The sequence below is a fragment of the Pinus tabuliformis genome, chromosome 2_2 (assembly GCF_031772625.1).
Source record: "Pinus tabuliformis cultivar Carrire ecotype Pingquan chromosome 2_2, CPIR1, whole genome shotgun sequence".
Lineage (NCBI taxonomy): Eukaryota > Viridiplantae > Streptophyta > Pinopsida > Pinales > Pinaceae > Pinus > Pinus tabuliformis.
In genome coordinates this window covers 1,282,405,667-1,282,423,201 of record NC_142300.1, presented here as the reverse complement: position 1 = coordinate 1,282,423,201, position 17,535 = coordinate 1,282,405,667, and the positions used below count along the sequence as shown (strand labels likewise).

The 17,535-nt window shown below is 37.9% G+C and overlaps 1 protein-coding gene across 8 annotated transcripts in view; it reads left to right on the top strand.

Annotated features, from left to right (window-relative positions):
- LOC149198157 (uncharacterized) overlaps positions 1–9,813 on the top strand; it is a 488,351-nt gene extending 478,538 nt beyond the window's left edge. For all 8 annotated transcript variants that reach the window (XM_089406139.1, XM_089406136.1, XM_089406138.1 and 5 more), the window contains one exon: positions 9,331–9,813. In XM_089406139.1, the coding sequence (XP_089262265.1) occupies positions 9,331–9,450 (120 nt within the window). In that variant the 3' untranslated portion in view covers positions 9,451–9,813. The remainder of the gene's footprint in view (positions 1–9,330) is intronic.
- The last annotated feature ends 7,722 nt before the right edge of the window (positions 9,814–17,535 follow it).

Here is a 17,535-nt window from a genome sequence, read left to right as displayed (position 1 = left end):
CTAGAAATCCACCTCGGCAGCAACTCCCTCTACCTTGGCCTTGCCCTGTTAGGTATTGTTCTGACTACAGTACCCCACCAGCTTCACTCTACAACTTACCCACAGCCTCCTAAACCCCAACAAATTGAAGGTTAGAGCTCCTAGGCTCTGCGCAATCCCGGCACTGGCAAATCAACCTCCTTAGCCAACTACGTCAGCCCTCCTGGCCTCTGCGTGAGCCTGCCTTTGCCTCCCTCAGCCTCTGCGCTGCCTCTTCCTGGCTCAATCTTGATGACGCAGGCACTACGTCACCCCTTCCTTGCTGCTACTCTGCTAGGAACAACTTCTGTCACTCGAGACAGTTGTTTTCTACTGCTGTTGCTCTGTTCAGCTGATGTCCTCAGTTCTCTTGTGATCTGCAACCACGCTCTGATACCATGTTGGAATTTCTAAGTCTGACACATTAGAAACCCTTCATGCACTTTACTGATTTATTCCTACCTACTTGTTCTGTTAATTAACAAGTTATTTACCATGTAAATACTAGAAATAAATACAAGTACATGCTCAACACATTACATATCATCAACTGAAGGAAACAGAAACAAGCACACAAGTGACACCGTTGTTTTTGGACTAATGTCCCCGGAAAAACCCAATGCGGGAAAACCGGTGCAACTATCTGAGGGTTTGATTTATTAAGCAGTTTCAGAATACAATCTGGGTGCCAAATCCGGCTCACCCAATAGAGAAAAATCTCGGCAATAGTACCTCTCTACTCGGAAGCAGATATTCTGGCTGAAATCCCGGATAAACACTCCAGTAGCTCCACAGCTCCAATCTACCCCACGAAACCCTAGCGTCAGCCTCTAGGGACTGTGTCAGCCTCTCTTTGGCCCAGTGTTAGCCCAATGTCACTCTGACTTGGCCTGTGTCAGCCTCTGGAGGCACTGCGTCAGCCCTCTGGCCCTCTAAGGCACTGCACAGCTCCTGGCTAGGTCTGCGTGAACCCTTGGCTGCTTCTGTGTCCCTCTCTCCAGCTACTGCGCTGATCCTCCCGCGCTATCTCTGCCTCTCTGCTTCTATATTCATTGCCCCTCAACTACAACTCTAATCACTGATTCTATCTTTCTTAGCAAACCCCGCTCTAGAGAATAGAATGACTGATCACTCTGGTGTATTCTCCAAGTGACCCTCAAGCCCCCTCTTATACTTTTCTCGTTAACAAGTCAACGGCCGAGATTAAGTCCCTAATCAATGGCTAAGATTAGATCTGGCTTGATCCATGACTTTTGGACCATTCTAACACAGTTTTATATTAATTCACATTAATATTTTATTTTCCCTAAGTTTAGACTTAGGGACTCCATTAAAAATATTAATTATTTTAATATCTCCCAAACTGTTTAAAATCTACCCAAACCCTTTCTGGGTATTGGAGATCTCAAGTGCCTTAGCCTCTCTGCCAATTTTCGTGGCTAGAGCACATCCTATGCTACCCCAAATCAACAGAATAAATGCATATAAAATTTGAAAGTTGATATTTTAGAGCTAGAAAAGAGTCGATAAAGAAACATCAAGTTTTTGCATGGAAGAACAGTAGTTGTTGAGTTTGGTTTTGCTGCCACTTGCAATCAAGCTGTCACGTGGTTTTGAGGTCTTGATACAAAGGAACCAAATTACTTGTTGTCAAAGGAGTCACTGCCATATCAATGGAAAAAGCAAGGCGCTGCCATATTTTATCAAAGAGATGGTTGCCAATGTGGATGAGCTGGCCTATGCTAATATGAGAAGATGACCTTGTACTAGAAGAATTTGTTGCCAAGAAAAAAAATGTAGATCATAGAGGAATTTGAAGCCAACATTCATTGATAGAGTAATAATTCTCGTAACTATAGAGGTATTTCATATATATCTAAAGATAAAGCCCTCAATTGCAGAATTAGTATTTCATAAAATAGAGGCATTTACTTCAAAGATTCTAGTTTTAAATTATTTAACCAGTTCTAAGAGTGGAAATAGTGCCCATAATTTTAACACCAAGGTGGTAAAAATGGAAATGCAATTAATGAGTAGAAATTTGCAAGAAATAGTGAAAGGCACCGAATTAGGTTATACAACATAGAATTGGAAAGTAAGAGTGGATGATCTCCTAAAGGGAAAGGTTACATAAAAAAGAAAAGAAAACATAATGTCGCTCTAACAATTGAAATAATCATTCAATATTGACTACGAGCTTGATGACAATGCAACAATAAAGGTTTTCATGTCTTGAGAGGCCAAAATTTTTAAAGCCAGAAGGGATTCAGAGTAGATGTAGCTCAATATGGATTGTTGTCCTATAATTTGGGAGATGTAGAATTCAAGTGATTTGGAATGTGATATTCAAGAATTCGGGAATTTTTGAGAGTTGGAACTTGTGATTTTTACCTTTACTAGGGTAATCAAATAGCTTGATGAAGTACTGATCTAGTTCTAAGATTGTGGAGAAGAAAAGTTGCTAATGAAGTTTATTTTTAATGTTTCGTCACCAGTCAAGTTTTTAATAATTAATATTTTAGCATTAAGAGGGGGTTTTAGAATGTTTTGTCGCACAGAATGTCTAGGCACTGCAACAACGGCTCAGATCGGGGGTTGTCACCCTGATCCCCAATCTCTCCGTTTACGCTGTCTCCCTACAGCAGGCTAAGGGGGGTAGACCCTATGGAAAAATGGAATGAAGAAGAACTAGTTGGGAACCAACCAGTTTGGGAGACACAGTGAAGCGATCAAGTACTTGATTAAGATTTATCGAGACTTATAAGATTTGATTAGATTTTAAACGATTGATATCAGTGCCTTATGGAGTCAACGATCTTGCTAGGGAAATTAAGACCAAGTAATCGATTAGCAACTGCTGCTTAGATGAATGACTATTTTATATGAAATGCAGATCCTAAAACTAATGTGAGATGCAAGAATCTTGGTTAATTTTAGTTTACATACCTATTTAAATGTGAACCCTTCAATCCTTTCTATGTTGAGCCTGATTTCGTAGTAATTGGAAAAGAGAAGATCAGGAGAAGCACACTAAGGTGTGATGAACGATACCTCTCCTGAAATTCTAACATACCCGGTGCCTCCGACGCTGCAGAAAATTGTGGCTCTGACGACTACAAGGTCACCGTTTTAAGTACTATTAAAACCAATGTTCCACCAAGACTCTGGGACGGGGAGACACACAAGGGGGACGTGTGGGAGTACCCTCAAATTTTAGGGAAATTTAGGGGGGACAAGGCGACGTCGGGGTATATAATTTTTTTAATATATATATATATATATAGATATAGATATATATTTCAAATTCATATTCAATAGTGAAAGCATAAATACAATGATACATACATAATTGAATTAAGTAATGAAATACATTGATCCATACTCATCATCCTTACTAATACATAAATGATTCATCCGTAGACCACGAGATTCAATAATGAAATACTCTTATACATATTCATCATTCATTATTCACCATTCTAGAATCTACATTGATTTAAAAATTAAATTCATCATTCATCATTCTAGATTCTAAATTGATTTAAAATTAAAATTCATCATTCATCATTCTAGAATCTAATTAGTACTAAGCAAAATAAACTATAATAGATACTGAAATCTAAAGACTGGAATAGTAAATTGATATAACTAAACTCAAAAACAGTGGAGTGATGAGTCTAAAAGTCACTCTAAAGTACACAGAGGGCTTGGTGCTCTTGATTAAATACTAATTCCATACCCTTGTACATGACAAAATGCAATGGAAACATTGCAATCCATCAAATCATGAATTCCTGAAAAACTGTTTAAGTCTACTGGATTTTGAGTGAGATCTAAAATTCTACTTTCTGCATATGAAATCCAATGAGGTCGGAACCACTCTCAAACATCTTGAGTCATTTCATGGTAATGTAAAAAATTTAAGTAAAATGATGAAAATGAAAGATAGTAAAGGTGACATTCTCCTTTATCTTTCATTTTCATCCTTTTACTTTAAAAATTTAACATTACCATGAATTGCATAGCATTAGTAGGGCAATATGATCAAATACTAGGTTTCCCCTGTCATAAATCATTGTTTACAAGCAAATTTAAGGGGGGCACATAGCCCATTTTGAGGGGGGACGCCTAGGGAGTCGTGTCCCCCACACTGGGGAAATGTCCCCCTTGCGTCTCCCCACGTCTCCCCAAAAGGGGATGTGGGGAAACGTTTCCCCAGACGTCCCCCCGTCCCAGGTGCGTGGGGTGCGAGGGGTTTGCACACTTGACTTTGGGGGACGCATCCCCGTGGAACATTGATTAAAACAGGCTTCTCAAGAAAAGACAGATGGATATCTATCTGTCTGTCGACCAAGCTTATGCTTGGAAGTAAATTTTATCTATGCAAAGTTAACTTATATGCAAATGCACCAGAAGATGAGATGAAGTTAGACTCGAGAATGGGAAAACACTTATGCCGCAAAAGCCTCAATTACCCAAATGAAATGCTCGCCCTTTTTTAGATGAAGACTTAGAAAATAAACTCTTGAAGATACTATAGTTAAAACACCAACTTATTTCAAATCTTCTTGATACAATTTAACTCAAAGAGAACAAAAAACAACTTTGCAATTCGATATCAATGTCAACAGATGCTAAAAAACAATTACTCAGTTTATGAAACAAAGGATATACATTTTATCACAATTCCATGACAGAGTACTTCAGAAATTAATTTTTAGGACAACAGTAAGAAAAAATTTATGACATCAGCGATATGACAATGAAAATAGTAAGCTATCAATGATATCTTTATGCCAAAAATTTATCGAAATTTTTCCAAACTTGCCCACATGAATTATCAAAAATTTTTAGTCTGTTATGTGATTTCCGGAATTATATCAGATCTGATATACTTATTACAGCCAGCAATTAAAACATGAAATAAGCCTAATGATGAATGCCCAACTCAAAAATTAATTCCTAATGTATGAGACAACTTAGGCACTGATTTTAGGCTAACCCACATGAAATTTTTCCACTATTACATTTCAGACTTCAGAAACAGAATTATTCGGAGATAACAGTGACCCAAAATGTAGATCTAGGTTGAATTCTTGATACACATCAAACATAAATGATTTATTAATGTATTTAGCAATTTTTTAGTTAATTTCAAACCACTTAGATGTGTTTTTTACCACTATTAGAAAGGTATATGGCTGTTGTAGCAAACAGTGAGGAAAAAGATAGTTTAGAGATCAAACCCTTATGCCCTAGGCCTTGAAGATCACTTGCCCAAGTTGCCAAAAAAAAAATTCAATATCTGAAACACAAATTTTTACCAAATTTTTTTGCAAAAATCCACCAATGATTAGTTTCAGAAAATCAAATATTCAAATTTAAAATGAAGCAAGAGAATCTAGGGCCAATGAGAGCTAGCACTAGGCCCAATAGAATTAGCGTTGGGCTAGGAGAAGGCAGATCTAGGCTTAGGAGCCCCAAAACTTGAAACCCTTGTTCTGATAAAAATTATTTTGCTTCAAATTTTCAGATTTATTGCAAAATATTTAATGGTTGGCCTTGTAAAAAGATTTGAGATAAGATATTGCCCTCCAAGGCCTAGATCTGTCTCAAAACCCCCAGATGTGCTTGAAAAATCTCAGATCTAAAGATTTACTTGGTTGCTTTTTCAAATCTATTCCTACAAACAATCTTTGAGCCCAGATCTTGCCCTCCAAGGTCTAGATCTAGCTTAGATATGAAGATTTTCTTGGCTGATTTATCAGATCTATTTCTGCACAAGTGAAAAGAGAAAAATCCAATACCCAATATGTACAAAAATAGAGAAAATCCCAAAAACCCAAGTGTTAAAATTCAAAATTATGTTACAAAATTTCATATCTACACAACTAAATAACAGACCTATACAAATAATTTATAGATCTATCAGATCTGAGGAGTATGAGTCCAACTCCGCTTCTAGATCTGATAATCTAAGGCTTTTAATAGCCAGAGTCTATCAAAATTTTCACAAAATATTTAAAAGATTTTGAAATTTTAGAGAGTTACTAGCCCAAAAACACCCTGCAAGAAAAAAATTATCGTTAGATAAATCCTGAGGCTTATATGAAGTAGGCTCTTCAGAAAATATGTGTTGAGAGTTGGCTGGTCCAACTGAGACTATCCCCAAACGCTCAATGAGAACCTGAAAGATCTTTTACAAACACTAGATCAACCATCAAATCAAGTAGAGAAATACAACAACAATAAAATTCTAAAAAAATAGAGATACCTGCTACTTCAATCAAAATTAAAAATGTTACCCTAGATCCAACAAACTGAATAAGATATTTGTATTCAAATTATTCTAAGAGAGCTATTGATTGATAGTTTTCACATAATATTAAGCAGAAATTAAAACAATGTTACCATAAATTCATGAAGAGGAACACTACAGCACGTTGAAACCCCAAAGACTTTTGCATTAATTCAAAAAAGTATACAAGAGAGCTTGAGAGCTTAGTACATGATTCAGAGATCGGATGATCTCAACTGACAACTGACCTCCTATTTAAAGATAAATCTTCCAACGGCTAGTTCGAGTGATCCTTGTCAAAGTAATCTCGACCATTGATGAAGATCAAAATTTCTTTTAATCTCATCCATCGAAATTTTAAATTATTGAGGAAATTAAAAATTTTCAATTAAATGTATTTTAATTAATTCAAAAATTAAATTTTTGAATTAATTTCCTCAAAATTTTGATTTTGACTTAACCCCAGGTACCAAGGGCTTAAAATTTAGCAAAATAACTAATTTACCTTAGTCCTTGGACCTCCTAAAATTTATTTTTTTAAGGACCAACGAATTTTGCCTTCGGAGAATTTAAATTTACGTAGGACCTAGAATTAATTAAATTTTTGGCTTAGGATTTTAATTAATTTTGGCCAGAAAATTTAATTAATTAACCTATGAGGGGATAAATTATTTTTCCAACCCTCAGGACACTTTACATCATGATTTTCACATTTTTTACATCACAAAGGGAAACCCCATCTGAAAAGGACCCTCACAGACTACCCAGTTCTACGACACAAATATAATCTAGCAGATCAAGCAATTTGTAATAAAATAACCTAACCAAATAGTTAGGATTATTCCCAAATCATTTTTACATAGACTCGATCTAGAACACTAGGACTCCCCTAAGATCCTAGTGACAAAATCTACTCCGGCTTTGGGGTAAGGCTAAAGGAAAACTCTGCTGACCATTCGAGAATGGATCGGTGAGACAAAAGACCTCCCGGAATGTAGATCACCACCCAAAAAATAGGTTTACCTAGGCAATTACATACACGACACGGATCTATTGAGATTATTTACAATTTACACATGCAAAAAGGGTTTACAATATAACATGATGATCAGGCTGATGATGATAGTTGAACAACACGGACACGTCGATCAGGCACTATCCCTTTTGCGAAAAAAGGGGGTGCACTGCTATGGGTCGTTGACACGTAGTGGTCAACAGAATGTAAGGCTTCAATAATGTAATAAAGTCATGTTGTATAAGTGCTTAGTCATTAGGAATTTAGTGAGTATGTGTCATTAATAGGGTTATCATTAGAAGATAGATAGTTCATGCAAATTTATAAATGAAATCGATTCTATTATAAACGTGTGCTCCACAAGTAATGAAAGAACTTTGTTATAGTTTGTGTGTATCTCTTTTGTGCTTGTTACCCGTCTTTCAGCAAGCATACCTATATATTCATTACAACATTCTTAAACACCATTATAAGCCAAAGGTCACAAGTCAAATCCATGTAACAACCATGTGAGGCCGTGTAGGCATCCCAAACCTTGCGTCATGTTGATTTCACTTCAGGTTCACTTTCATCTTGGATAGGATTGGAGGTCCTTAGGTGAGCTTATATGTGGACTCATGGTTTTAGAGGAGCCTTCCTTTTGTAGGGGTGATCACTAGTGCAGGGGCTAGTCCAATGCATGTCAGGTGCACCTGTGTCTTTCCACGAGGTTTCTTCTTTGCATTGATAGCAAAAGAGAGATTTAACATTTTTCTGAAAGTTCTACATGTTGATCGTTCTTCCATTCACATTGGGGCTGGCCCTAGCCTATGCTCTATTAATTTTTCAATGTTCTATGTTGTAATAATTCTTCTTCCAATAGCAATCACTTTATCCAATTATCTTCAATCTTTCGATAATAGTGAGCAACTTTAGATAGAACATAAAACCTTATGCACAACAAAAGACAGCATAGAACAATAGAGACACATGGATTTGGTCAAAGACCAGGGAAAAACCCCACAAGGGGGAAAACCCTTCCCAAATTTTCTTCTATTAGATTGTCATCAAATGTTCAACAGAGAGATACATAGACCAAGTACATCAACAATGAGTCAAAGGTCAAAGCCTTGACTCTCCAAATCAGCCAACCAATATCCAATCCAATAAGAGCATAAAAGTCAGATCTAGTCAAAAGTCAAATCTGTAATTTTCTGTCAAAGTCAACAGCAGTAAACCCTGCCCTAACCAGTCAACAGTCAACAATCAAAGTGCCAGAAAATTTCGGTCAAGGAAGCAAAATTTCGGCCTCTTCTGCTTAATCAACCTTAGTCAAAACAGTCCTCAAAACAGCCTTCAAATTTGGTCAAAGTCAAAGAGTTGACCTGTGAAAACCTTAGCTCAGAAACTGCAGTCAAGACTGGTCAGAGTGCACAGAAATATTCAGTCAACGTCCCAGTCAACTTGGCCCTCCAAACAGATCCAAAAATCATTCAAATGAAGTCAAAACCATCCAAGTTAATGCTGGTCAAACTGCCCCAAAAACAGAAGTCAACGCTGGTCAACAGATTTACTCTCTCTCTCCTTCACACATGTGAACTAAGCCCTGCAATTTCACACTTGTACAAACCAATGAGATGAAGAGAAGATGTGATGTGATGATCCAATTGATGTGACCTTAGGTGTATTTATATGAGGTTGTGGTGGACGAATTTTCTCTTCCAGGTCAACTTGTACTTTTTGATGTAACATGGTCCAGCATTAAAATAATAATTTTCCCATGTGCAAATTAAATTCTTCCAAGGGCTAGAGGGGTATCCTTAGGGCAAGAAGGGGTTTCCATGGAGGGAATTTCTCCCGGAGCTGCCAAATTTCAACATGCCCAGCCTTGTTCTGAAAAAAAAATATAAATTTCTCATTTTCGACATGCTTGTAGATTTTAGTTGAAGAGAAAACTACAGCTTGTGAAGCTGCTGTTTATCTGTCATTTTTCTTATGAAGGCTATTTCGTGAATTGCAGGTTTCTCAGAATATGAAAATATCTAATGAAGAGGAAGAGAGATTACAGAAGTTCTATAGCCAGTTGAAAGCCACTGCCAGTGCAGTACATAACTGGAAGACATTTGGAGAAGGTAATTAGGAATTTCCTCAACAGACACAGGATCTTGGTTACAGAGAGCATGCTAAACTACCAGTTGATCTATGATTACAAACAGCATGCTGAACTGCTGGTTGATCTCAATAAAATGATTTTGTGCTGTTTACCATTGTAATTCTAATCTGTGGAATGATTTAAATTCCTGGAAGATTATATTTATCCTTTCAGGTACTATGATATCTGAAATCTATTCACATGTTCCATATTTTTGAGGAATTACCTTCCTCTTATGTATTAACAGTTTGCCTATGATGCCCCATTGAGCAAATTCAATCTGTTTTTGAACAGAAGTTACCATTGTGGGTTGCCTTATCATTTGTATTCTTATTTTTCATATTTTCTCTACTGATTACTCAATATGAGACAACCTTTGGTTTTATTTGGTTGAATTCATCGTTAAGAAAGAAATGAAACACTAGAGATTTTATATATAAAGTAAATAATAATAATAATAATAATATAATAAATGAAATGGCACATCCTAACTAAAAAAGACAGGACCAATCAACCATTATCACCAGTCAATGATACTAGTAACCATCACATGACATTGTTATCATATTATTCATTCATATTCCTACTCATTATTTTAGATATATTGTCTTTTAGGTATGTGAACCTGTTTTCCTTATGTTTGATTTTTCCTAGTAAATGAACTGATATTCATTGCATATTTGGCATTTCCTCAATCCAAACGTTTAGTTTTGTCAATCCCTACAGTTAGGATCTGAACTTTATTTAGATAATCAGAAATAAATGAAAGGAACTAGCGGTAAATCATACATCAAGTAAATATCATATCGAAATGAACCACTGTGAACCCCCACCACACCTTCCCCACCCAAAATTTAGGCAAATGTTTGCATGAAAGGTAAATATAAAATTCACCATAACTTTTGGAGATGAGCTTTCCTAAACTAAAATTGGGAAATATCCATGTAGTTAGGTTAGGTTATCATTATCGTGGTTAGACTATATCTTAGCTCAATGATAAATTGATGTATCTCAAGTAACCTAAAATACAAACACGAAGAATATTATGATGATTAACATGTAATTCATGCAGACAGAATAAATTGCAGCTGTGTTGCTCAAACCATGCATTGATTTTGCTGTAAATGTTGCCACATCTTAGGGTAATGTTTTATGGCTATCTTGTAAAAACTCCTTATGAAGACCTATGATCAAAAGCTCAATGTAATACTCTCATCATGACCACTAAAAATAGTAAACATCAAGTATACCGAACAACAAATCAATATTGTGTTTCAACATCTTCTTAATACTTTTCATTATCTTGAAATCAGGACATAGGCTTTCTCCAATGCTTTCTCCTTATGTAGAATTCATTATCTTCATTCAACCACGAAGTTTTGATGATGATGGCAAGTGATTCTAATTTACAAGCACCATTATTTTCTACAAATCACGGATGTGTATAACAGTAGCCAATAGCTTCCATGGGAATATAGTAACTATCATTACTACCCTATAAGCCATTACAACAATAAGCCCAAGAAACAAAATCATAACAACAATCTTTGCAATAAGTTTATACCATCGTATTGAAAAACTTGTACACAACATGTAGGTAGAAGTTCCCACTGTCTAGGTTGGAATATATCATCTAGGTAATCATACTATGCGACAAATATACATGTTAATTGTTGATTTGAGGTAGCTTCATATGTGCTCTAGCCATGAAAATTGGTGAAGAGGCTAAAGCACATGAGATTTCCAAAACCCAGAAATAGTTTTGGAAAAATCCATCCGGATGAAGAGTTATTAAAATAATTAATATTTTTAATGAGTTCCTAAGTCTAAACTTAGGGAAATAAAAATATTAATGGGTATTAATAAAGATAAGGATGAGAAGCTTCCAAAAGATAAGAATCAAGTCTATTTTAATCTTAGCCGTTGATTAAGGACTTAATCTCGGCTGTTGATTCATCAACATGAAAAGTATAAAAGGGGACATGAGGGTTAGTTGGAGATACACTGAGGGAGACCAGTGAGTTTGATTTCTGGAGTGGGGTTAGCCGAGAAATTCGAACTAGAGCTCTAGAGCGCAACAAGAGGTAGCGGGTACAGAACAAAGAGTTAGGAACAACACTAGAAGATCAACGCAGAGGTTAGAGAGGCAGATGCAAAGGCAATAGGACTGCGCAGTCACTGGAGGGTCTACGTGGGTGACGCAGAGAGGCAGGAGCTGATGTAGAGGGTCTGGGAGCTGCGTAGAGGCTAGCAAGCCTAACGTTGAGTCTGGGAGAAGTGCTCGAGAATTTTTTCTCTGTTGGGTAAGCCAATTTGACACCTAGTTTTACTGAAGAATTGTTGAATAATAAAATCCTCCTCCGCTGCACCAGTTTTCTCGCATTGGGTTTTTATGGGGACGATTGTCTAAAATATATGTGCTGATGTGTTTGATTATTGTGCATGTATTTGTTTTTGTATTATGGTGTGATATCTGCAGCAGAATTTATTTTAATGTTTACTGAAGGGTCTTCGTAAATAACTTAATGAGAAATAAGTAGGTAGAATAAATTAGTTGTTGCAGTGATCGAATTTTCACATGGTATCAGAGGAAGTAATCAGAGACTGGAAGGGAAAATCAATTATAGGTCGAGACCATGATGCATAGGCATCTATGTCAGGAGACTCGCATAGATTTTCAAAAAATTGCATAAGAGAGAGTAATCTCGATTTCTCTATGTTGGCTTCTAGGTTGGAAGAGGAAGTTGCTTGTGTGACTAGCTCTGCATCATCAGAGTTATGGTATATAGACAGTGGAGCCTCTTGGCATATGACAGGAATCCAAGAATGTTTCTCAGATTATAAGGAGGAAAGGATGAATTTTCATATCACCATGGGGAATAAGGCAAAGTGTACTCCAATAGGGAAGGGTACCATAGTTTTTCAAACAGAAACGAGAGAGCAGTTCCGTGTTACCAATGTGCTGCATGTACCAAGATTGGGGATGAACTTACTTTCTGTATCGCAACTTCAAGGCAAGGGCTATGGCATTTTCTTCATCAAGGAGAAAGTATATGTCAAACACCCGAGCTGGAAAAAGAAAGTGCAGATCGGGATCATAAGTCACAGGTTGTACAAACTACAACTAGAAACACCAATGGCACTGATAGGCAGTCATGGAGACAAGGATTTGAATGAACTATGGCACAAAAGAATGGGGCATTTTTACCATGGGGCTCTGAGAATTCTCAAGAAAATTGTAACATGAGTTCCAGATCCTAGTACAGAACGAGATGATGTATGCAGAGGATGTGCTCTGGAAAAGTATGCCAAAGCAACATTTCCTAGAAGTAAAAATAGGGCCAAGAGTGTACTAGGATTGATACACTCAGATGTCTGTGGACCTATGTCCACTAAAGCTCGTAGTGTTGCCGAGTACTTCATCACTTTCATTGATGACCACTCAAGGGAAACTTAGATTTATTTTCTAAAAACCAAAGACGAGGTTTTTTGTCAATTCAAAGAGTTCAATGCTCTGGTGGAGAATCTGACAGGGAAGAAAATAAAAGTTTTACGCTCAGACAATGGTGGGGAGTATGTTGATAAGGACTTCACTGATTTTTGCGCTAAGGAGGGCATCAGAAGAGAGTGGACAACTCCTTACAATCTGGAGTAGAATGGAGTAGCAGAAAGAAAGAACAGGACTATCGTAGAAGCAGCTAGGGCCATGATGTATGATCAGGATATGCCAAAGTTCCTGTGGGCAAAAGCATGCAACACGACAGTCTATGTTCAAAATAGAACTCCTCATCGGGCATTGGGCAATATTACTCCAGAGAAAGTCTTCACAGGGAAGACACCTGAAGTCAGTCATTTCAGGATATTTGGGAGCTTAGCATATTGTCGCATACCCGAGGAAAAGAGGAAGAAGCTGGATCAAACTGCAGAGCAAGGATATCTAATGGGATATAGCGAAAACACTAAGGCATACATAATCTATCTTCCATGGAGCAGAAAGGTAGTATTTCGATGAGATGTGAAGTTCATGGCGAACAGGGCCTTCAGAAAATATCGAGAAATGCCTTCCGAGGAGCAGTGAAAGAATGAGTTGTTGGTCAAACCTCTTCAACCAACGAAAGTAAAGAATTCTTCCTCGGATCAGTAAGAATGACAGGAGGAGGAGGAGCTAATAGAAGCACTTGCTACCAGAGGAAGAACGAGCAGGGAGCTTCGTCAGATTCTGCGAGATGTAGAGGATTTCATCGGTGCACCAAGAAACAAGAAAGAGGGAGCGAAAATAGCCAGATAGATATCGGACATTAGTAGCTCAGGATGGGGAGCCTACTAGTTTTCAGGAGGTTGCTCAACATCAGGTATGGTTGGATGCAATGATAGAAGAATACAAATCCATAATGGTGAACGATGTCTAGGAGGTAGTACAAAGGCCTCAAGACAGATCGATGGTAGGTTCGAGATGGATCTACAAGATTAAATATGCTACAAACAGCAGTGTGAAAAAATACAAAGCTAGGTTTGTGGCTAAGGGGTATGCTCAGAAGGAAGGAATTGACTACGAAGGGACCCTCGCCCTAGTAGCTAGGTATACATCTATTAGGACTGCGATATCTCTTGCAGCATAAATGGGATGGGAGATTCATCAGATGGATGTCAAAACAACATTTCTGAACGGTGTGATAGAAGAAGAGGTATACATTGAAAAACCAGAAGGCTTTGAGACACATGAGAAGAAGTCTCATGTATGCATATTGAAAAAAACCTTGTATGGGCTAAAACATGGTATGGTCGAATTGATGGCTACTTGCAGAAGATGGGATTTGTCAAGAGTGACGCAGATTCAAATCTCTACTATCTGGTTGTAGAGAATGAACCTCTAATCCTAGTATTGTATGTAGATGATCTCTTCCTGACTGAATCATCTAGGCTCATCGGGGACTGCAAGAAGAATCTAGCCACAAAATTTGACATGAAGGATTTGGGACAAATGCATTATTTCTTGGGGTTGGAAGTTTGGCAGTAGAAGGGGGAGATCTTCCTTGGGCAAGGGAGATATGCTACAAAAATTCTGAAGAGATTCAGGATGGAGGATTGTAGACCCATGGCTACTCCAATGATCACCAACTAGAAGAAAATTGATGCATCAGAAGACAAAGATGTTGATCCCACCTTATACAGGCAGCTCATAGGGTCCCTGATGTATCTGGTCAATACTAGGCCAGACATTTGTTATACTGTCAACACCCTCAACCAGTTCATGTTGGAACCGAAGAGGGTGCACTGGGCAACAGCTGAACATGTTCTCAGATATATATAGGGAACAACCGATTATGGACTCTTGTACACCAGGTGTAAGGATATCAGATTGAGTGGATTACTAATGCAAATTGGGCTGGAAGTTCAGTGGATTGGAAAAGTGCCTTTGGGTACTATTTCAATATTGGATTGGGAATGACCTCTTGGTGCAGTAGGAAACAGAAATCTGTGGCTCTGAGCTTAGCGGAAGCAGAATATATGGCAGCAAGCACAACTTCGTGTGAAGCCATATGGCTTAGAACACTGCTTGTGAACCTATTTAGAAGGAAGAGGGAAGCGACCAGGATCATGTGTAATAATCAGAGTTGCATTAAGCTCTCTGAGAGTCTAGTATTTCATGATCGGTCAAAGCATATTTATATTCGGTGTCACTTTGTCAGAGATTGTGTCCAATAAGGAGCCATACAGTTGAGCTACACTCCTACAGGAGAACAAGTGGCAAACATCCGCACTAAGTGATCCGGATTTAAACAGGTATGCAACAAATTACAGAGATAACCATAAACACAAAGATGCAACAAAAATAATACTTCATTTCATTAATGTAAAATATTGAAATATGCTTACAAACAAAAATAAAAATAAACTAGCTAGGGTGATGGTAGCTTATCTCTGAGAAGAGATGTGGCGGCTACATGCCTCTGAACTGCGTTACAATGAGGCTCAAGGGCCTTTTTATTATTGAACAATAAGAAAAAACCCTAAACAACCAAAACCCTAACCCAAGGAGATGTAACACCAAGAGTTTATGGGCCCCGTTGGGGTGAGTTGGACAGCCAACTTCCCAGGGTCGCGAGTTGGTCATATTATCTGTGTTTGATGCACATGATAACCCGTTGGAAATATTTCTCCCAGGACTACGTCGGAAAAGATGATTTTAGATAGAAAATCGCTCCAGAAGTTTAGGGCCTCAAAACGGCTTCGGAAGTTTAGGACCCAAAAAACTGCTAAAAATAGTAAACTGTGCTACAATTAAGGAAACTGAAAAAATGAAAGAAACAGTGGTGGGGGTCCATCTGGAATTGGTGGTTGGCCACCAATATCCACCTATATCACCAAGGCCTTGGAAGAACCAAGTTTGACTATTTTAGGGAGAAGATGGGGATGATAAAGAATCCATTTCAGTAGCAGAAATGGGTATGGTGTTGCAGTGCAGTAGCAGTTAGCAGTAGCACGATGGAACATAATGAGAAAGGGTTGCAGTGCAGATGCAGTGTTGGGAAAAGGGACCAGCAGCAACATGGATGCAGATGGAGTTGCAGTGCAAATGCAATGTTGGGAAGAAGGACCAACAACAACACTGATGCAGAAGGAGCTGCAATACAGATGTAGAAGTGGCAGTGATAGAGCCATGGGCAGCTGTACATGATGCAGTAGTGCAAAGGATGTTGGGCAGGGAGGCTCAACATCAACACAGGGACCGATGTCGTATAATCAGAGTAATGCTTAGTGAGGAGTATTACTAGAGCATAGTCCTTGCTAAGAGGGAGTGTTGATTTAGGGAAGTATCGGATGTGCTCTAGCCATGAAAATTGGTAAAGAGGCTAAAGCACATGAGATCTCCAAAACCTAGAAATAGTTTTGGAAAAATCCATCCAGATGAAGAGTTATTAAAATAATTAATATTTTTAATGAGTTCCTAAGTCTAAACTTAGGGAAATAAAAATATTAATGGATATTAATAAAGATAAGGATGAGAAACTTCCAAAAGATAAGGATCAAGTCTATTTTAATCTTAGCCATTGATTAGGGACTTAATATTGGTCGTTGATTCATCAACAGGAAAAGTATAAAAGGGGACTTGAGGGTCAGTTGGAGATACACTGAGGGAGACTAGTCAATTCGATTTCTAGAGGGGGGTTAGCTAAGAAATTCAAACTAGAGGTCTGGAGCGCAGCAAGAGGTAGCAGGTACGAAACAAAGAGTCGGGAACATCACTAGAAGATCGGTGCAGAGGTTAGAGAGACAGACATAGAGCCTCTCAGGTAGACGCAGACACAGCAGGATTGCGCAGTCACTGGAGGACCTGTGTGGGTGACGCAGAGAGGCCCAGTGCTGACGCAGGGAGGCAGGAGCTGAGGCAGAGGGTCTGGGAGCTACGTAGAGGCCAGCAAGCCTCATGCTGAGTCTGGGAGAAGTGCTGGAGAATTTTTTCTATGTAGGGTAAGCCAGTTTGGCACCCAGTTGTACTGAAGAATTGCTGAATAATAAAATCTTCCTCTGCTGCACTGATTTTCGCGCATTGGGTTTTTCCAGGGACGATTGTCCAAAATATCCGTGCTGATGTGTTTGATTATTGTGCATGTATTTGTTTCTATATTATGGTGTGATATCTGCAACAAAATTTATTTTAATGTTTACTGAAGGGTCTTCGTAAATAACTTATTGATAAATAAGTAGGTAAAATAAATCAGTTGTTGTAGTGGTAAAATTTTCACATGAACAACCATATGAATAAATATGGCATTAACAACAAATGCTACATTTCTACATCATTGTGTTTAGTACCATATGCAAAAACATTGCAAATAGAGTAGAACTACACTATACATGTGAACAACCATATGAATCAATATGACATTAACAAAAAATGCTACATTTCTACATTATTGTGTTTAGTACCATATGCAAAAACATTGCAAATAGAGTAGAACTACACTATTATGGACCCAATAGCAAATAAGCATAAAAAAGACTCATTCAATGATGTCATGCCTAACTGAAGTGAAAGAGTGAATGAATAGGAAGCCTCTTTGAGGGGAC